This window comes from Stenella coeruleoalba, assembly GCF_951394435.1.
Source record: "Stenella coeruleoalba genome assembly, chromosome: 17".
NCBI classification, from domain to species: Eukaryota; Metazoa; Chordata; class Mammalia; order Artiodactyla; family Delphinidae; genus Stenella; species Stenella coeruleoalba.
In genome coordinates this window covers 32,565,791-32,588,586 of record NC_137163.1, presented here as the reverse complement: position 1 = coordinate 32,588,586, position 22,796 = coordinate 32,565,791, and the positions used below count along the sequence as shown (strand labels likewise).

Here is a 22,796-nt window from a genome sequence, read left to right as displayed (position 1 = left end):
CACTAGTTGTCTGAAGTAAGCCTCCCTTTTTAGGTTTCTAAAATGGGGTTAATATCTCAGTGGGTCATTGTTAAGATTAGGTAAGTGAAGCGCTTAGCATGCTATCTGACACACAGGATGGCTCTTAAGTGTTATAAATATTTTTTACAATGAGGATAGTAAAATTTGGCCTTGAATTTACAATGAAGTTGGGGAGATGGAACGGATACAAAAATTAAATAAGTATAAATAAATATAGTCAAAGTGGTCATGGAAACTGAGACTTAAAATGGAACTTGATGGAGGAATAGCTCTGAGAAGAGAGTTTTATTATATACCTGCTACTCTGCATGATGCTGTAAGCCCAGTTGTTCAGTCCTCACAACCACACTATGAGGGAACATTTCTTACCAGGTCATGCGTGAGAAGTCTGAGGCTCCAGGAGGTCACTATCTTGTTCCAGGTCACCAGTTAGTGGGGGACCATGGTGTAGTTTAATACGTTCCTCTGTTCTCAGTATTTCCTGTAAATTGGTAGTTGGATCTAGAAGATGTTGTGAATTCAGGATTGATTTTTTTTTTTTTTTTTTGCCAGACAACTTCACAGGTTGTATAGTTTTTCCATCAGGAAGCACATAATGCCTGGTTGATTATCTTTTATGATGTTAACAGCTGTTGCTATTTAATTGATATTAAATGCCTAGATGTATTTTTTCATAAGGGTTTTATATTTATTTCTGATCTTATAAAATTCATTTGTTTTTTTTACTTCTGAAAATGGTCAGCATTGTAATTAAGATGAAGATATAATTAAGAGAATATTTATATCAGTTACGCCTATATGTCCCAACCTCCAATACTGTCCTATTTCACTTTAAAGATGTGCTCATTGATTGCTAGGAGGGAATAAAAATAGAAATAACTTTATAATGCTATAAGTGAAAGATGATTAGAATATGATTTTCCCAGACCTTTTTAATATAAATGGCTCTATGGGTTTTATGACATAATAATTAAGTAATAACCTCCTATATTGCTAGATACACAAAAAGTAATTAATAAAACTTATCTACACTAACATCCTTGAAATTTTTCATTACTTCTTGGCTTCAAATACCAATAATTAAACTGTACTAATCTGTAGCTTCTTTTCTAGGAACAAACAATGTATTCTTTCTCTGATGCTGTGCTCTTTTGTTAATCACCAATTTAATATTCTTATTTTTATTTAAAATTACAGTATGGTCCTATAGTCACAGTTAAGCCCTTTGAGTTACTTTTCCAATAATGCTGATTAATTTTTGATGAACCAGTCATATCCTTCCACCCAGCTCCTTGTCAAGAAATAACATGTTGTCATCTGACAACTGGCAAAGATTAACAGTCAGCTGTGGCCACTGCACTGACTGACTCACCCAGGAATTTAAACCATGACCTTGGCCTCATTATCATGCTGTTATAATCTACTGAGCAAAATAGCCAGAAAAATAAATTCTGAAGACAGGACGTAAAAAATTCTATTTGTATCTCCAAACCTAAACCACTGCACATCTGTGTCCTTTCAGCGATTCTCTTAGCAGGTGTTTTGGAAATGGATGAAGAATTGAAGGCAGGATATTCTCCTGAAAATCAAAGCTGATCATGTCAGTTCTCTGGCTACAGAAACCGCCACTGCCTGCCGAATGCCTATAGGACAAGTTCAAATTCTTCAGCAGAGCATATAAGGTTGTAGCATAATCTTGCCACAGCCTATTTTCCTAGCTTTATCTCTTGCTGCAACTCCCTGCTTCCCTCTCTTCATACTCTAGTAACAGTGATTTTTCTCATTGTTTTGTGACTGCTCATGTAATTGTGCATATATTCATCGAGTCTTTGTAATATATGAGACAGTTTGATAGGCCCTAGGGAAACTGGAGTGAAAGTCATATTCTTTGCCCTTAAAGAATTCATGGTCTAGTTGAGGAGGCAGACAGGGAAATAAATGGCTCCAACAGTGTGTGACAAGTGCTGTCTGTGAGCAGGGTATGTGCAGTGCTAAGAGATCCTGGAGCAAACAGGAGGAAGGAAGAAAAAAGGGAGGCATGAGCACATGGTGGAGAAGACAAAGAAGTTAACTGACAGAGAGGGAGGTTATGGGAGAGGGGGTAGAAAGGGTGGTCCTAGTTGAGGGAATAGAAAGTCCCAAAGACGAGAAAGTACATATTCAGTAAATTGCAAGTCAGTTGTCACGGCTGAAGAGGGGTGCACGTTCGTAGGCTGGGTTGGAGATAAGGCTACAGAGGTAGGCAGTAGCTGAATCCTAAAGGAACCTCTATTTACCTTGACAAAGAGTTTACATCTTACTTCTCTGCACCTGTGTTTCCCTCTTTCGAGGCCGCTTTTTCCTTTTCGCCCACCCAACTTAAACCAGTCATGGCAAATTCTCTCCCCAGAAATTCATTCAACAAGTATTTGTTGGAATACTTACTATATGCCATGTATTGTTCTAGGTGCTTGAGATACATGAGTAAAAATCCTACTCTGTCCCTGTGCTTATATTCTAGTAGGGGAAGTTAAAGGTTAATGATAAACGTAATAAGCTGGGATATTATTCAACTTAGAGTAAAAGTAAAGTTGGAGAGTGGCAAGTGTTATGGAAAAAAGAAAAAGTAGGGTAAGGTAAAGGAGACTGGAGTGACCGGGGGGCAGGTTGCGCAGGCTAGAGTATTAAATAGGATGGATAACTAAGCAGAAATATGCAGGAGAAGAGGAGTCAGCCAAGTGGATATCTTGGTGGATAGTGTTTTGGGCAGAAGGAACAGCTAGAGGAAAGCCTACAAGGGAGTAGTAGATGAGGTCAGAGAGTTTATGTGGGACTTGCAGGCCATTTAATGAGTTTAGTTCTGACGCAGTCAAGTGGGGAGCCACCACAGGGTTATGATCAGTGTAGTGATGTGGTCTGACTACCATTTTAGGAGGCTTTCTCTTTATGCTGTGTTGAAAAAAGACTGTAAAGCCACAAGGATAGAAGCAGGGAGATCTACTAGGAGAAAGTGAGATGATTCCAAGCATTGTGAGGCAGCCAGATCTCTTCGCAGAGTACTGACTCCTCAGTAAATTCTAGTGATTATTTCAGTTTATGATTTTAGTTTAGATATGCCTCCTATAAATTATTTAGTAGATTACAAGTAATTAGCCCTTACTCACATGTAAAAATGGAAGTCCACAGGCTTACAGTCTTCACAAACTTATGCTTCTATAGGAACTGAAGAAAGGGCTTACGTTTTGGAGTTAGTTTGTGGCCTGTCAAGAAGACCTTGAGAACTCAGTGAAGGATGAAGATGAAGATGGCTAGTTACTTCTAAAGGTAAATAAGAACAATGCACTTTCAACTCAACTTCAAATGTGTTCATATATTTGAGGGACATGCCCAAGTAAAACATAATGCCATACAAGATATAATGAGATGTGATAAAACATTTTAGGTAAAACACTAAACTGGAACAGAGAAAACAAAACACTTCTAAGATCCATATTGTAGTAAAATCGAGAGACCTTCGGAAGGTATTTCAGTTCTCAGCAGAGCAATCTTACTTTAAATTGGGCCTACTACTTTGAAAAGTAGCCCATTTGAAATTCTATAGGATTCTATCTATATGTTATATAAATACTGTGACAAATTTTTATTTTGAAAAGGTGTATGACTCAGGATGGAAGATGATTTTAAGATGCTTCCACTGCTAAGGATTCCCTTTTTAAAAAAATTAATTAATTAATTAATTATTTTTGGCTGTGTTGGGTCTTTGTTTCTGTGCGTGGGCTTTCTCTAGTTGTGGCAAGTGGGGGCCACTCTTCATCGCGGTGCGCGGGCCTCTCACTGTCGCGGCCTCTCTTGTTGCCGAGCACAAGCTCCAGACGCGCAGGCTCAGTAGTTGTGGCTCACGGGCCTAGTTGCTCCACGGCATGTGGGATCCTCCCAGACCAGGGCTCGAACCCAAGCCCCCGGCATTGGCAGGCAGACTCCCAACCACTGTGCCACCAGGGAAGCCCTAAGGATTCCCTTTAATAGGAAAAACACATGTAGTTGTTTGTAGTAAAGAAATGTAAAAAGGAAACACACTTCTGCTTTATTAAATCCTGTAAGAAGTCAGGTGTCCCAGTGATACCAGCTCATGCACACTGAGTTTTATATGCTAGCACTGTCTCCAGGCAGGTAAGAGGCAGTGTGGGTTCTGAGAGACAGCTGCAGGCACCCAGCGCGCTTTGTGTCTGGTAGAAAACAGTCCCTGGCCCAGGGTGTGACCCTACTGTAAAGGAAGACAAAATCGTCCAATTTGGACAACCTGTTTTAGGCTCACATTTTATGTACTCAAAATAAGTATGCTATTTTAGCCTCAGGGTAGTCTGTTTCTGCTTGGGTTGATAGCTGGCTGGGGAGTGGAGGTGGTGTTACTTCAAACCTGGCTCAGAAACAGTTGAGTAAGGTAGAGTGTTCCACCCATCCTTTTTGTTTTTAGTTCTGTTCTCCTTTCTTTTAAAGGAGCTTTTAGTGTATTTCAGTGGCAGTGAGGGTTTCGAAGGCAAAGGTCACAGCTACATGTATTTACTGGTACCTGTCATTGCATATGAGTGGAAAGGAAAGTGTGGATGTTATTTAAAAACATTTAAATTTTAGGTAAAAAGAAAAATCAGTCTCTCTAGACATGTTCTCTTTGTTTTCCACTTTCCAGTTTCTCCTCCATTATCTTTTATTGTAATGCACATAGTGTAATTCCCAACCTTTACTATATATCAGTCACTTGGGGAATTTTCAAAATATACCCATGACCAGGGTCCTAACCCCAGAGCCTGATTCATTTGCTCTAGGGTTACACTCAGCTGATATTTGAAAAAAGTGACCCAGGTAATTTTAATGTGCAGCCAGCGTTTAAAACCACTACGATTTCAAACAGGAGTAAAAGTATCTAGGTTCTAGTTGCAGTGCTGCCATTTACTAGCTGGCTGATCTTGGTCTTCTATTTCCCATAGGATAATGAGGTTGGATTAGAGATATATAAAAATTCTCTAACTCTACAACAAAATTACATAAATTGAGATTCATATGATCTCATCAAACTAGCTCCAAAGAGATGGAAACGGAATTATTTAGAGTGTGAGAGTTTGATTTGAAGTAGGTAATATACATACATACATACATACATACATAAAAGCACTTAAGTAAACTTTTCCTTCTTCCCAATTACAAGGGGTGGGAGAAAAGAAACATAAAACATTAATGTTTAGAAATCACAAGAGACTTATAGGGCTGCTGTGTCTATCCCCAGCTCTCTTAAGTTGGGAGCTAGTCAGGTGGTACGTGGGGAACAGAGGGAGGAGAGAGTTTGCTACACACCAAGAAGATACATATAATACAAACCCCAAAGGGCTTAACACAACTCATCAGAGCATAATCTGGTCCGGTACTAAACAGAGCTAGCGTGGAACGTGGGGTAGGGGTGTGTACATATACGTAGACACACACCTGCGCACGCGCGCACACACACCCCAACTCAGTCATGCACAGTGCTTGCCGAGAGCAGGCAGAAGGGCTGATCCCTGGCAACCCGCCCCCAGGCCTCAACCCCACCCCTCTCCACCAGCTCCCTGTCCCGCCCGCACCCAGAGGGTTGTGGGCCGGGCCCAGCCCCACCAATAACGGAAGGCAGCGGCAGCCACGGCCATCCTCCAGGAGCGGGTTTTCTGTCCACTCTCAACCTCTTTCATCTTACCCGTCCCTGTGCTCGGAAAACCGGACTCTGACACTAACCCCATACCCTGGCTTCCCTGCCAGTTTTCTCTAGACTAGGCCCTCCAAATAGGACCAAATAGAACCGAAGCCCTTGGCCCAGCAGCGGCTCATCCTCACCCTCCGGTTGATCCTTAATCCTTTCGCGCTCCCACTCGCAGCCTCTTGTCTCGTCCTCATCCTCACACCTGTCCCAGACAAACCCTATCTTCCCCAATCTCACCTCCCCGCTTCCCCAGGCTCTCCTACGCCCTCGGCTCAGTAGCTCTCCGAGCATTCTTTGCCATGGGGACCCCACGCCACGCTTACACTCTCCCTCCTTCCAGGACCCCTCCCACGACATCTCGAGAGTCCCTCCACGCGCTCACACTCTTTCACCTGCAGCCAGACACCATGCCCACCCCCCGCCCTCCCGTTCCAAAACCCTGGGAGCCCTCACTCCCGATCACACCCTCTCTCCGGACGCGACACGCCCCGCCGCCAGTGCCCACACTCCTAGTCTTCTGCCTCTCCAGCTGACCCACAGGGCGCCCCAACCACCTCGGCTCTCCCTCTTTCCTCTCTCCCGACGCAGGCTCGCACGCTCACATTCGCCACACCCCCGCCCTTGAAACTCCCGCTCCCCGCCTCCGCCCGGCTCACACTCTTAGCCTCACAACATCTCCCCGCCCGGCCCCAGTCCACAGATCGCGTTCGGGAGGGGTGGCCGCCGCCCGCTGGGCGTCCGCGGTGCCCGGGCCTCAGCGGCCGGGAGGTGACGCGGCCCGCGGGAGGAGCCCGGGAGGCGGAGGGGCGGAGGAGGTGCGGCGGCGGCATCGAGCGGCGGAGGCGGCGGCAGCAGCGGCGTAGAGAGCGGGCCCACCGCACCCACTCTACGGACCCTAGGGCGGCGGCGGCGGCGGCGGATGAGGGACTCTGGGCGGGCGCGTGATGAGGAAGGACCGGCGACCGACCCTGCTGCGCGTCGGAGCTCGCTTGGATGCGGGCGTTGGCAGCCGCGTAGCCCTGGCCCCGGGACTCTCCGCCGCTAGCCCTTGTCATCTCTTCTCCGCTTTCGCTTACCCGCTTTAGCCCGGAGGGGTCTCTGGCGGCCATCCCCTGCCCCGCGGCCCTCTCCTCGTCGTGGCTAGAGGGGGGTCCTCCCTCCGCGGCGCCGGGAGCCCTGTGACGCGTCAGCCGGCTGTACGGCTCAGCTGCTTCTCTGGGAAATTAGACCCTGCTTCCTCCCTCCCCGCTCTTGCGCCCCTCCGGCTCGCGGGACGCTGCCTCTGGGCGCTCGGAGCGAGTTCCCCGGACTCCCCCGGGGGGCTGGGTCGCGCAGCCTCCTCTTTCTCCTCTCGAGCGGTGCGCGCACCCCCCGCCCCCGCCGCGGCCGTACACACTCGCGCCCCGGCCGGCGCGCCGCCCTCCTGCCCGCTCCCTCCAGTCACCCCACCCTTAGTCGTCCCCGCCACCTTACTCCACCACCCTCCCCTGCCGCTCCGCTCACTCCGCGTCCCGGCCCGGCCTCCCGCTCCTCGCTCCCTCAAACCGCTCACTTGCCAGCCCTTCGCCCCCGGGAAGAAGAAATATTTCTCGGAGCGCACTCATCAGCTCTCCCTTCCCCCGCGCTCGCCCTCCCCTCCCCCGCTCTTTCTATCTTGGAGGAGGGGGGCTGTCGCCTAGGATTGAAGGCCATTGATTTGTATGTATTTGTCCCAGCGCCGGAGGCTGCCCCAGCCGCCCGCGCCGGTGCCGCCGCCGCCGCCTCCAGTGGAGTTGCCTCCCTTCTTCCCTAGGGTGGTTAGACTCCACCAAATATGTCGGCTCCTGTCGGGCCGCGGGGCCGCCCGGCTCCCACCCCGGCGGCCTCTCAGCCGCCTCTGCAGCCCGAGATGCCCGACCTCAGCCACCTCACGGAGGAGGAGAGGAAAATCATCCTGGCGGTCATGGATAGGCAGAAGAAAGAAGAGGAGAAGGAGCAGTCGGTGCTCAAGTAAGGACCTGGCTCCATCTTCCCGCCTCCCTCCCTGCCCTCCGCCCCCTCGGTCGCTGCCCTGCGGCCGCCTGCGCGCCCCGGGTCGCCGCCCTCCCTCTCGCCGGCGGCGCCCGGGCCATGAGGGTTGCGGCTGGTGGCGGCCGCCGGGGCTGCTTTCTGGGTGTCAGAGCGCGGGGGTGTGTGTCGGGGAAGGAGGGCGCCGAGGCCGGCTGAGGTGAGGGTCGCGAGCCTTTGGGCGTTGTAATTTTCCCGGGCGTCCTGCTGGCTTTCCCCGCGGGCCAGTTCGGCTCCGTGGCCCCGGAGGGGTTGGGGCTGAACCCAGGCTCCGCGCGTCCCTTCTCCCTTCCCGCCGCCCCCGCGCGGAGGCAGTGACTGGGGCAAGGAATCCAATATGGCCGTGCACAGGTGCTCCCCGGCCGGGACCCCGGCAAAGGCGCGCCGGCCGGGGATGAGGGCGCCGCCGGGGCCGTCTCGTCGCCGCCTCCGGAGGGCGGCTCGGAGAGCAGAGCTGCCCACTGTCGTAGCGGGCAGGAGGGAGGCCGTGCGGGCGAGGGGCCTAAGCTCTGTCGCGTTTCGGGTGGGTGTGCGGCCGCCGCCATCTTCCACCCCCTCCCCCTCGGCGGGTTCTAACACCCTGCACTCTGCTGCTCTTCCTGTTTGCAACTAGTAAATCTGTTTAATCCTGAAGGGACTCTGAAGAGACCCTAGTTCCTCCCATTACTGCGCTTTGGGATGCTTCCTACCTTGTGAAGTTCTACTATTTGTGCTGATAGGCTAGGCAGCCGGGGTCTTGCCGAGGGTGGGACGGTAAAAGCAGCACCCAGTCACCCGCGCAGTTTAGCGGCTGTGTAACTTCAGCACCAGGGAACTGTCCGGACAGATATCTGTAGCTTTGAGACTCCTTTTCTTGTCAGTCTGGCAAAGAGATTTGTTTCTGCACGTTTGCTTTTAAATGTTTTACGGTTATTTGATTTCTCAGTTACTACGTGAAAGAGAGTGCGCAGAAGATGTGTAACCCTTCTGATATTTTTCCAACTCAACTCTTTCATTTTTGCTTGAAATGCATTATTCATTAAGATATTAATTTGTACAGTTTATATGCCGAAGGTGCGACAGTTATTTTCTGTGTTATCAAATATACTTTTCCCATATTCTCCACAGAAACACATAGTTGAAAGTGTAAGAGTTCCTCTAGGAGGGAACTAACACACTGACCTCTGATCATTAACTTTTAAAAACAGGTTGTTGCATTCAGTATTCTTTAGCACTTACAAAGAAACAATTCTGTCTATACATACATATTTGCATATTTTAATGAAAAATATTCCTTTAAATAATATAATAACAAATGTATCAAATATATTTACATGTCCAAGAAAAATACTAGTTCTCAAAAATATTGAAGCACTAAGAGAGCAAATGTGCTCCTAACATATTAACTGAAATAAAGAAGAATTGCTTCTTCGAAACTGATTTCTGGGTTTGAATACTTGTTTGGGAGTGTGATTTATTAGTAGCCTCGAGAAATGAAAAAGGTTAAGAAATTTCAGTAGCTTATTTCAACTAATAATGAATTAAACATTATTTTGAAAAGTTTTTTGAGCATACTTCTAATTTTGCTCAACTTTACTATATATACTAACAATGCCAAGCTTTTTGATGACTTAGATTTGATATTTAGATATATGAATCTGTATTTTTCACTATAATTGCTACAAAATAAGTATTTTCAAAATGATGCTCAAATTAAATGTGGTTTTATTTCTTTGACTCACATATTTAGATGTAGAATGTGTTTTTATTTTTTTATGGTATGCTAAATCATGGTACTTACTGGCTAGTTCAGTATAGTTCCAAATCTATTTATTGTTCTAATATATAGGAATTTAAATGAAGTTTTGAGTACTGAATTAAGAATTACTCAAAATGAACTATATGTTATATAGTGTGAAAGGGTTTTCCAGGTAGGTACATGTGAATATATTACATTTCTATGTAAACCTACATACTGTGCAAATCATATAAAGTTTGTGCATTCATATTTGCATAGTTTAGGTAGAAACAAGCATTCTCTACACATATAGTTATACAGTATATGAAATTTCATTGATGAAAAATCTGTTCATATTTATTTAAAATATCTATTTGCATTTTTACCTAACTGAGACTTGGAAGGAGTCATACCTCAAAATGATCTACATGGTTTCGGAATTGTTTCTGTATTCATTTTAACAAGAAGCTATTTGGAAGTTAAAGCATAATATATTTGAAACTTTAATTTTTAATGTTCTTTAAAAATACTTCTGGCTTTTGTAATAAGCTAAGAGTAGGCAAAGAAAATGAGGAAAAGAATAGATAGACTTTATAATAGAATGATAATAGTGAAAGACATTGTTTTGAAGAATTTGACAATTTACTAAGTAATATATTTTCAATGTTGCTTATTAAGTTCAAATGCTATTTATAAGAAAAAAATAATACTAATATTCTTCAATGATTACTATTTCCCATTAAGTTTTAGGGACCATTTATCTGGTCATGACTACACTTTGTTTCTCTTTAGTGATGTCCATTTAATTGCATGTTAACATTTATTCTGAGAGAAGGTCATGGGCAGAGAGAAATAAACTGAAATTCAAATTCATGTCTGCTGCCTTTTAACAACTATGTTAAAAAATAAGTTTGCTGTGTGAAAAATTGACACTGTTGCATGGAAATATTTTTGCATGATCTGTGAGTTTCAATATTCATGTTAAGTATTCATACAAAGTGGAGTGTGCCTACCCAAGGGCATCATAAGATGATGTATTGGATTACAGGAAGAAAATAATAAAACATATTTCCATTTCTATTTGAAAAAGAAATTAAGCTTTACTAATACTTAATATATAGATTGACAGTGTGAAGATGCATATAATTTATAAATAAATATACATATTTTAAGAAGTTCATGCCTGAGATATTTTTAGTGAGAGAGGTGAGCGATCAAAACTGATTGAGACCACTACAGTAATCTCTCTTCTAAGGAGCCTGAATAATTAAAAACTATTTATATTTATTTAATCATTAGCAATTTCTTCAAAGTCTAGCTGAATATCCACATACTCTGGAAGTCTTTGGTCACCATCAAATAATACCATTTTACGTGTGAGTGAGATATTAGGCCTTTGGAAGCATTTTTATATTTCAGTAGATCAATAATTACTTTTTTTATCCTTATGTAAATTCCTTTAACAGTTTTAGTTTGGATAACGCAATCTATCAGTAAAATCTGTAATGTCCTTTTATTGATTAAAGTTTTTAAACCTTGTCTTTCAAGACTAAACTTCTTGAGGGCAAGAATAAAAACTTACCCTTCTTTTCTTCGGAGTTTGTATTTTGCAGCATCCTTAACACCTGCACGTGGTAGGTACCTAGTAAGCAATGTTGATTTAAATTGTAGTAATGTTCATTAACAAGTAGTTTACCAAACTTGTTGGGAAAATGAAATTTTTGGGACAAAAGTACATAATTTATTAAAAGTTTATATTTTTCAGGGAGTTTTTGTTGTTTGTTTTTGGTGTGATATTGTGAAAAAAATGTATGAGGAAAGCAAACCTACTGAAATCAACAGAAAAGTATTCATTCAGTAAATACTTATTGAGTTTCTACTATCTGCATATAATAGTCTTTCAGATGAGGTGTTTTTGCAACAAATTAGAAATTATGTGCTTCTTGACGTGTAAATTATCTTTTCATTCTCAGTTTAGATTTTCTGTTAATGTCAAAGGGATAATTTGCTCCCCCAATAAAAGAAGATGATAAGTAAAAATTTCCATGATAGATCAAGGTAATAATTTAGCTTATATTTAAAACATAGGTAAGCAGTTCTAATTTCTTTTTAATAATTCAATTTTAAAAGTACTTTCCAAAGTCAATTTATAAACTCCTTTATTTAATAGGTAACACATAACATAATGTATAAAATTTCTTAGCTACCTATTTCCCCTAGCCAGAGGCAACTGCTGTTGTCAGCGTATTGTATACTCTTTCAGAAATATTCTATGCATGAGAGTAGATATGTGTGTATATCAAATACTGTGTGTCTGTATATGTAGGTATGTGTGTGCACACACGTATGGGTTTATATTTGTAAACATAAAGAAACACAATGTGTCCTGCAGTTTACTTCTTAGGAGATCAATTCCATACCTGTGAATATATGTGCCTAATTCATTTTAATGGCTGTGTAATATCCCATTTTATGAATGTTCTGTAACTTCTTTAACTAGTTTCATATTCTTAGGTATTTAAGTTGTTTCTAATTATTTTGCCATTAGAAATAACGCTGTGATAAATATCTTTGTACATATGTCATTTCCCACATGTGTGAATATGTCTCTGGAATAAATTCCTAGAAATGGGATTGTTTAGTCAAAAGGTCATAAAATATAACTTTTATATTTTTTATAACTTATATAAAATAAAAATTTTAAATTTTAATAAATATTAAAAATAATAAATATTAAATTTCACAAAGGAAGTATGCATAAGTGACATATAATAGGGAGATTTTCACACATCCTTGTTCACTCAGTATGTGATAGTCCTTGCCAATGTTTTGGTGAAAAATATGCCATTCTAGATTTAATTGCAGTTTTCTTACTATCAGGGAGGTTGAGAACCATTTGTATTTCTTTTTCTGTTTGTCATTTTTAATGATTTGTTGAATCTCTTTATTGTCACCTGTTTTATGACCTTGTTTATACCTTTTTACTAGTCAGGGTTTTTAATAATGTATTTAAATTTATTACTTTTTATTTTATGGCTTTTGGGTTTTGTGATATGCTTAGAATGATCTTCCTCATTCTAATATTTAAAATACTACCATATTTTTTCTTATAGCCTAATGAAATTTTAAGAGTCAGATAAATGATGTAACAATCATGAAGACTTAAATAAAAATCGTTATTGTACTTGTAAATAACCATGCTCATTGCCAAAACTTGAAACTCTATAGATTTTAAGGATTCAAAATGCATTCTAAAAAATGGATTGGCATTTTATGAGAGAGTACCTAGTAAATTCTTTATGTATATTCTATATTTTAAAGTAACTAGGACAATTAAATATCTTGTTGGCAATACATATTGATAAAAAATTGATTGTACAGTGTGATGAAGAGAGAGGTAGTGGAGGCAAGTGTGCTGGGCTAGATGGATTTCGACTTGAAACTTTATTTTACTAATTAATAACTGTAAGTTCTTGCTTACATTATTAAACTCTCTGAGCCCGTGTTTCCTCATCTGTATTATCTGAGTAATAACATCTACCTTGAAGGATTGTTGTAATCAATATAGACTAGTTAAGTGTCCTGGCACAAATAGGTGTGAAATAAATAGTTGTTATTAACTGATTATAGACAGGAGTCTCTAAGCCTTAATATTATAGCATTCCTGGGTGAAATTTGTTCCCCCTCCCCTTTTTTTGAGAGATTCTTTTCCTTGTCTACTGGGAAGTCAAAATATGCCTGGAGGACTTTTAGGTGACTTCATTATTTGTCTAGAAGGCTAAGAATGAGGAGAGGGAAGGTGATGAATTGGAAGCAGTTTCCTCAGCAAAAACCATTAATAAGGAGTCTGCTAACTAAGGTGTAGCAGTGAAAATAATACTGGCACCATGTTATTGGTTATTGTCAAGATACTGATTGTCCTAGGTGAATGTGAGGGAACTAATTTGTGGACATTACATTGTGGTGTTTCTTAGATTTGCCTGGATCAATTTTTCACTCTATTAGTAAATCAAAAATATGTATTTACTTATTTGTCTTATTCATATTATATATGAGGACTCAGAATCTTATCAGGTTAATCTAATTCTGAAGCATGGTTTTTAGAGTTTAGAATGCTCATCTCCTTTCCTTTGCCCCTTAAATACACACAATTTTTGTATGCCTTTCTCTTTCTCATCCTTCTGGACTTAGCTTCAAATTTGTCTCCTTATCTGAGCACTTTCTTGCCCATGCTTAGAAAGCATGGGCAGGAAAGCGCTTTCTTTTATCCTTCATCACATCTTTAATATTTCCCCAATTATTCTTATCAAAATTTACATTGGAATCTTTGTTTATAATCTGTGTACCCTGCTGGATTATAAACTCCCAGAGAACAGGCACCATGTCTGTCTCGTTTATCATTTCAGCCTCAGCTTCTAATCTAACACACTGCCTTACACATTGTAGCACTCAAAAATATTAGTTGGGGGGCTTCCCTGGTGGCGCAGTGGTTGAGAGTTCTCCTACTGATGCAGGGGACACGGGTTCGTGCCCCGGTCCGGGAAGATCCCACATGCCGCGGAGCAGCTGGGCCCGTGAGCCATGGCTACTGAGCCTGCGCGTCTGGAGCCTGTGCTCCGCAACAGGAGAGGCCACGACGGTGAGAGGCCCGCGTACCGCAAAAAAAAAAAAAAAAAAATTAGTTGGGGGAATGAATGAAACATTGGGAATTAAATGTTCACTTAGAAATTAAATGTTCATTTAGAAATTAAATGTTCATTTAGAAATTAAATGTTCATTTAGATAGTGCTTCCTTTCAAGGTAAAATTCAGTAATCTGAAAGAAAAAGGTTTGCTTAGGTAGTAGTGCCCTTGTTTTTGAAATGAAATGTTAAGTTTTAAACATACGTCCAGTTTTGCTTATTTTACTGGAAGCAAACTTATGGTATTTTTGTATGATTGCAGCTCATCTTTCTTTTGGACTAAGAGCATATCTGTTCTGACTAGAAACCAGAAGAATATTGTGATACATCATTTTCCATTTAAGGAATATTGCAAATTAAGGAATATTTTACTTTAAAAATGATTACTTTACTTTTAAAGCATTTGCAAATTTCCAGTATGTTTAACAGAGCTGAATGGTAAGGAACATACAGAATGTGTTGGTTAGAAATAATTCATTTCCTCCAGGAGCGGGCAATCCAAGGCCAAGCATAATCATATGAACACATAAAGATGTAAAGTGCCGTGAAAAAACACTGTAAAGTTGTTTTTAGCACATTATAACCATAGCAGAAAATATGTTAGATAATCCAGTGAGTAGTTTGTTGTCTCTTTGGTATTGTTTGAGGGTGTCAGACACTTTATTCTTTTAAAATTTCTAGAAATTTCACTCCTAGATATTAAAGATAGTAGAGACTAGAGATATCAATACTTTTGTATTCTCTAGTCATGTAAGGAAATGCAGACATCTCTGGGTGTTAAAAACACTTTTAACCATTATCAGCTAATCCTTGAGGAACTCACTGTAAGAACCATGATAAACCACAATTAAACTATTGCATAATAAGTGCTAGTAGACCACTGAGCACAGTATATCGTGGCTATATTCATACAAGAGGAGTGCCTGATCCAGTCTTGGGGAGATAGTATCTAGGCTGAGTCTCAAAGGATGAGTAGATGTTAGCTGGGCAGAGGAAGATGTTGCGAACAAAAATACTAAAACTCCCACATCTCTCTCCCCCAAAACTTTACCTTTCATTTGTAAAAGAGAGGCAGGGAATGGTGGAGAAACTCACTTGAAGTGGTTCAGAAGGTCTGGAGCACAGGGTTTAAATGGAGGTGTGTTAGTAGAAGAGACTGGAGAGATGGCAAGGTTCAGAGTTGAAAAGATTTTACATGCTATTCTTTGGATTTGGATTTTATCCTGAAGGCAGTAGGGAGTCCAGGAAGGATTTTAAGCACTGGCGCAATATAATCAGACTTTTGTTGTCAAACTACCTCCCCCTACCAGTTTTACAAGTACAATGGGTTGATGAGAATACGTAATGCTAGAGACAAGGGCAGTAGTTGGGAGACTCTTAGAGTAATTTGGGTGATAAATGATGAAGATATGAAATAAGGCAGTCATGGTCGAGGTGGAGAGGCAGGACAGATTTTGAAAAATTTAGGAGCCAAATGGCCACGATTTGACAACTGTGTGTAAAGGGTGAAGTAAGCTCTTACGATGCCTGACTTGCTCAACTGACTGCTGTATACATAATACCTATTTGTCTTTGTCTGCTTATGTCACTGACTGTCAGCTCTCTGAACTCATCTAGTTTCAGGACCAGTGTTCTCTTGAGAGGGTGGTGGGGAAGTGGCTTCTTTTATTGTTTTAGTTATTTTAAAGAGCTTATAACATGAATATGAGTACTAGAAGTGACTACAACTTGGAATGTAGTGGGGGTAGGATGGGAAATAATAGAGCAGTAATAAAAAAGGGAGAAAGGAAAGAAGGCAAAGAAAAATGGGAGAACAAGGTCAGGACTATTTGAATCCATTCCTAATAGGAAGGAACCCTAATAAATATCTTTGCTTATAATACTTTTTCCTGCTGGATATACTAACGCCGTGTAATCTTTTCCAGGTCTGTCTTCCTTTTATTGAACATTCCTTGCTCCCATTGACAATTTAGTCTCAGTGAATTTCTCACCAACTGGTTTTGTTTAATCCTTTGGGTGTTTAAAACTATTATGCAGTCTTTGTTGTATATGTTAGATTTAATTCGGGCAAACTTCCTTTTTTTGTATATCTTCCTATACCACTTCTGAGGAAATTTTGGAAATGCGGGTGTATTTTAGGAAAATATAGAGAGGAGATTAGCTGTGGAGATGACATGTTGCAGTTGATGACGATTCTTTTCCTCTTTATATGAGCTTACTGAATTATTGCAGAATTTATAAGTTTTGTTGGATTTTGTGATGGGAAGTTCTAGAAATAGGATTAGAGCTAGGATTATAGAAAGGGAAAAGTTGAGAACAGGTTTAGACCCAGGAGTGATATAATACTGTTTCACCTACTCTCTCTCTATAATTGTTACCAAAAAACTGGTGGGCAACTACATAGTATAAATTAAGCTAAGAATGAACAACTTTTATATAGTTTATATATTTTGAACATGTATTATATCTATATTATATATACATGTCAAAAAGCTCTAATTTATATTTTCCATACAACATCCTGCAACTAGGCTTCTGGGATGCTAAAACTGGGAAAAAAGTATACACTAAATACTATAACTAGATAGCAGAATAACCACAATGGTGTTTATTGGTATTTGATGCTTTGGTATTGTTCAGTTGACAGATGGAGATGATGTTCACATCCATCTTGTTTTGTTGGCGTATAAGGTGTCTATTACAATTGTTGTAATGGTTTGCTTCTCAGGCACATACATGAAAAACCTGTTTAATCACATATCACATCACACATAATTCCTTTTGACTGAAAGCTGAAATAATTAATTAATGCTTTTATTGGCACAACATTTTTTTTTGTCGAAAATGAACTTTGTGGTGGAGGTAGCTAGGTGTTCATCAAAGATTTATATTCCTCTTTCATAGAGTTGTTGCTATGCAGTAGCTGTCTAGCCCTGGACTACCTTTTCCGGCTCCTCTTGTGTCTAGGTGGGTGCATGTAATAGAGCTCTGGCTGATGATTATCCTCCCCCTCTGCCCCCCAACCCTGCATTAGATTTTACGTGAATAAGAGATATACTTCTGTGTTAAGTCATTGTGATTTTGGAGGCATATCTTTTACTGTGGCTAATATCACCTAATCTAATACAAATTCTCTTATGATTACTGCCTGTTATTTATTTAATTTTGGAAAAGCTTTAAAGTTCACATCTGCACTGGTCGAATCCAGAAGTACTTCCATGGTACTGAATTTTACCATCACAGGCTGATCTCTCTTCAACGATTGTCTGGTCTAACCTAACCTAAGTCTTAACTCAGTCATTGATTCTTGAATACAGAATTTATCAGGAAGTGTCTTTTCCACCTGTCTGGTGACAATTGGGCTGTGTCCCAACTGAGGATTTGTCGTTGAAGTTTCGGGAAAGTACTTACACTGTATCTTAACAGAGATACTTGCTCTGGAAGCCAACATAGCATATAGACTTAATGATGAGAAAGAAAAATTCACAACGCTAAGGATCCATTTTAGAACAAATTGAAGCTTCATGTTAAAAGTTTTGCAGGTTGAAGGCTAATGGTTAAACTCCATCTCCAAACTCTTAAGGTTAGGAAGATTTACAAAACTGGGAGGTGAATTTTATAAGACCAGAGGGAGATATAGTTGAATGTTGTTGAACTTTACCACTGCATTTTACGTATTTTTCCATTCACTGCTCCAGATCTACTCCATATTTTTTTCCCACTTTGCTTTGTACTATAGGAGACTGACCTCTGTGGATTGCACCAGCAGGCTCCCTTGTTCTCTGACCTCCAGGTGGGTTCTGTTGATGTGAGATGTTGGCAGATTGGATGGAAGGAGAATGAGGTCAGGTTATTTGTTCCCAAGTTTCCTCCATACCGGTCTGGTGGCCCTCTTAGTATAGCTATTTTTCTTCTGGTTCTGGAAATTCCTTCCCACTGTTGCTAGCCCCCATACTGCACTGTCCCTTGTTGGTTTCCTTAAACCCTGCCCACACCTTTGTAAAACAGTCCCTTTATTAAACTCTCTTTAGTTACTCTGTTTGAATATGCCATCTGTTTCCTGCCAGGACCCAGACTGATACACCAGAGTTCAGTAAAAATTTATTGGGATTATGAATGTGAATGGACCGTGACTTTAGGTATTCACAACCCACTTCCTTCTATGTAATCATAGTAATCTTTTTACAAATCCCTCTCTGTGTCATGTTCTTTAACTCTTTGATTATGCACATCCTCTTACATTACCTGATATGCCGTTTTGTGCCTAGCTCCATTGCTGTGAAGAGATACATCTCTCTGATGTATTTCCGCCAGTTGGGTATCTCTCCTTTCAATTTCCATAGCACTTTGTAAATAATTATTTTATAATGTTTCAGATTTTCAATATCAGTTACTAATCTCTATGTTCTTCTTAGTATAACAGGTTTCTTTGATGTCATGGACCAAGTTTTAATCATCTTTTTATGCCCAAGGTAGTACTAGGCACGTAGTTGTGAGTCAATAAACATTTGTTAATAAAAGCTGGAGGTCATGGGAGTCATTCTAATTTCCTCCCTCTTCCTCAGCCCTCAAATATAATCAGTTACCAAATCCTGTCATTATTATCTCCCAAATATCTTTGAAATCTCTTTCTCTCCATCTTCATTGTCACTGCATTGTTTCATGCCTTTACTATATTTTCCTTAATTATTCATTTCTAAACACGGATCTTTTCTTTAGGCTCACTTTCTGTAATCCAACCTCTATAATAGTATAACTCTCTAACATACAAATTTAATGTTCTTAATATTCTTCAGTACCTCCCCATTGCATTTATGATATAGTCCAAACTTCTAGGTATATCATAGAAGTCCCTTTATGATGTTTTATCAACCTTTATATCCTGGCAGTCTTTCATGAGCACTGCCTGTTTTGACGGTATCAAAATATTTGAAGTGAGTTCCCTATTTCTTTTTTTTTTCCATCTTCTGTTGTAGTTTAGCATATACTGTTCTCTATGACTAGAAAGCCCTAGCCACTTTTCTCTGGCTAAGTCCTCCTAGGTCTTAACTGAGATTCATCTCAGGTTTCCAACCTTTTGGAAACTGGGTTAGATGACTCTCGTTTGTGCTCTTACAAACTCTTGTTATAGACTTCTATTATATACATTAATACTACATTAATGCTCAATAGCCAACATTTATTGAATTCTTACTGTGCTGTTGCTATGCTCTATTATATATGCATTATCTGATTCAGCCGCTACAACAATCTTATGAGATAGTTATTATTTTCCCCAGTTTTACAGATAAAAGAAAAATGAAGACTCCAGTTATATGCTCAGAGTTTTCAGTAGGGGGCGAGGATTTAAGCCCAAGCAGTCATATTCCAGAATTTGTACTCCTAATAACCACACCTTATTATGTTATAGTTGTTGACTTCTTCCTATTTTCTGATAGATTGTAGAAAAAGGACAGTGTTCCTAGTGGGTGGTCCATTGTAAGTGGATATAAATTTTTTTTGAATGAATGATTAAATCTGGCACTACCTAACTGACAGAGTGGATAGCTGCTAATACGTCAAGAAATGATTATCTTTAGGATTTAGTGGTCGCATTTGTAAGAAGTTTATTGTTACTTCTCTTGGACATGAGAACTATTGGTTATGGTGCATGATATTAAACTAACAATCAAGTAGTGGGCAGCAGATGAAAACAGTTGCGAACAAAATACATTTAATAAGTATTATTTTTTACATTTAAAAAACTTTTCATTTAATAAACATTTATTCAAGGATGTGAGAGATTAAGCCACCTTATGCTGGTGTACCAGTAGACACAGTTTTTTTGCTATAGTGTAGAGTATTTTTCTATTTGAAATAGTAGTTAGCATTTTAGAGAATTCCACCAACAAAAAAAATTCTCTGGACAATAATAATGGTGGTATCACAGGGGTAGGAAGCTTTGAGGACAAAACATCTTTGTTAAGACCAGGTTCAATGTCTAGAATATGAGGTGATGAAGTTGATTTCTAGATGATAAAGAATATTAGCATATGGTCAGTGACCAGTCTTCAAATATGTTAACAAGAATAAGGTAACATGGTAACAAACTTGAGCCAAAGAAATGAACCAGAAGGTGTGTGTAATAGCTGCTTCATTTGAGGTGATCTATGGCTAAGATTTCCTTAAAGAGGCTTTACCCTACCTATACCTCATGTTTAATTTCTTAAAAAATTTCCCCCTTACTTTGTAATTATGTTCTTAATGGTAAAATTCCAGTATATTTTTGTTGATATGATAGTGAGAGCTTAGAGTACTCCTAGAGATGTGTTGCTGTGGTACCATTGGTTGTCTTAGCTGAGATCTGAAGAGGAATGTGTAAAATTGAGGAAAGAGAAGTGGAAATTCAAGAGTATGAGACTAGTGTTCACTTTTTATCTTAAGCCTCTTCCATAGAGGGTTTTCTCTGAATTTGAATATATCTCTAGACTTGTAGCAGGAATTGAAGGAGGGAATTAATATTTCTTCAGTGTCTACTATGTACTAGGATCCAGGTTACAAAGCTTATGAGTAACAGAACACAGATCTGTACCTAGATCTTTCCAACTCCAAAACCCAGTCTCTTTCCATCACATTGCTGTTTAGTCTTATGGAAAGTAGTTAAGAGCCTAGTGCTGAAACACTTGGACTCTGGAGTCAGACAAGCTTGGGTTTGAATCCCAGCTCCGTTACTTGGTAGTTGGGCACCTCAGTGTCTTTATCTGTGAAACGGGGATAATAATACCTACTTTATAAGCTGTTATGAGGATTGAGTTTACATTTATAAAGCTCTTAGAAGAGTTCCTAGCACATAATAAACATCATGTGTGTGTTAAATAAATAAATTAGCTGAAAGAGGAAAGCATTGATAACTGTGGAGAATATCAATCCAGTTTATCTTCAATAAATACTTTTATGAATCCCCAATATTTTAATACCTGTTGAAAAGACATTGCTACTTCCTTTAATAAAGTATGACCTAGATCTTCCAAGGTTATAAGTAGTATCCCTTGTATTAACTAGTTTTCTACTACTAGCAAACTTAGTGGCTTAAAACAATACAAATGTATTATCATACGGTTCTGTTAAGTCAGAAGTCTGACATGGGTCTTACTGGACAAAATCAAAGAACTGGCTGTGTTTCTTTCTGGAAGCTAGCAGGGGGTGTTTCCTTGCTCATTTGGGTTGTTGAAAGAATTCAGTTCCTTGATGTTATAGGACTGAGATCCCCATTTCCTTCTTGGCTGTCAGCTGAATTGTGTTTTGACCTCCTAGAGACCTCTCTCCAGTGTTGCACATAGCTTCCTACATCTCAGAACCATCAGTGGGGCATTCAGTTCTCAAGATGCCATCTCTTTGACCGTTCTTCTGTCACTGCCTCTCTCTCTGTCCACAGCTGGGAAAGATTTTTCTCTTTTAAGGATTCATATGATTAGATTGGGCACACCCAGATATTGCAGAATAATCTTCCCATCTTAATCACATCTCTAAAATCTCTTTTACCATGTAAGGATACATATATTCACGTTCCTGGGATTAGAACGTGAACATCTTTGGGCAACCATTATTTTCCTTACATTCCTGTAGTAAGTGCCACTAGATATTAAGTTTGGATATATGTTTTTATAAAGGAGACATTGAGCTACTCTTATTTTTAAAAATGTATTTTGTATTCAGAGACACAAATTCTAGAATGGTATCTTTGAAATAATATTTTACAATAGGTTTTTTTAACCTATTTTTTACCTATTTTACAATAGGTACTTTTCCATAGGTTTATTATACTTTATTGCCCTCAAATTATTGCCAATCTGCTCTTCACTTTTCATTTATTTAAGTTCCCTCTTGAATTAAAATACTGGTCAAATGGGAAGTGGGCTTGGGGGGTTGGGGGCAAGCAGTGAGAATTGTTCTTAGCTCTGCACATAAAGAACACTTAAGTACTCTTCCTGAGTAGTCTTTTCCGTTAATAATTGGATTTATTTTTATAGATTGAGGAATAAATAAATTTATCATATGACTAACATAGTGAAGAGTTACTGAAACCTTTCCAAATGCAACATTTTCATTATCTGATGGCCATTTTAAAAGACTCAGTATAAACTTTATATTATAGTATGAGTAAATAAAGATTGGGATTTAATCTTTTGATGAGAATGTAGTTTCTCTTGGCATGTTTGGTTGAAGAGCCATTTCTTACCCCACAATAAATGTGCTTTCATATATTATTTTTATTTCTTATAATTTTTAGCCAAGAAGTCTGATTTAATGAAAAGATATAGTATGTAGTATGACTTAAATTTTATGTCTGGTTAAAATATAATCTATTGTTTTCACTTTAGTACATAAAATATTAAAAGTAGCTATGAAATAGCTAGAAAAAGAAAATAACCAAGGCTGTCCTTCAAAACTACTAACACAAATTCATGTTTCAGCATTTTTTTTTTAATATATGTTAGTAATTACCATTCTTTTTTTTGGGCTGTGTTCGGTGTTCGTTGCTGCGTGCGGGCTTTCTCTAGTTGTGGCGAGCAGGGTCTACTCTGTTGCGGTGCGAGGGCTTCTCATTGTGGTGGCTTCTCTTGTTGCGGAGCACGGGCTCTAGG

At 39.9% G+C, this 22,796-nt stretch overlaps 1 protein-coding gene across 34 annotated transcripts in view; it reads left to right on the top strand.

Moving 5' to 3' along the window:
- The window catches only part of RIMS2 (regulating synaptic membrane exocytosis 2), a gene marked incomplete at its 5' end in the record, with an annotated part of 603,587 nt that overhangs the window by 46,629 nt on the left and 534,162 nt on the right, over positions 1-22,796 (top strand). For 19 of the 34 annotated variants that reach the window (XM_079901285.1, XM_079901290.1, XM_079901288.1 and 16 more), the window contains one exon: positions 17,434-17,965. In XM_079901285.1, coding sequence (XP_079757411.1) covers positions 17,817-17,965 — 149 coding nt within the window. Of the gene's footprint in view, positions 1-1,543; positions 1,704-3,219; positions 3,325-7,520; positions 7,718-17,433; positions 17,966-22,796 lie in introns of those variants that run through there. The other 15 variants (XM_079901300.1, XM_079901311.1, XM_079901281.1 and 12 more) reach the window with 1 other exon arrangement.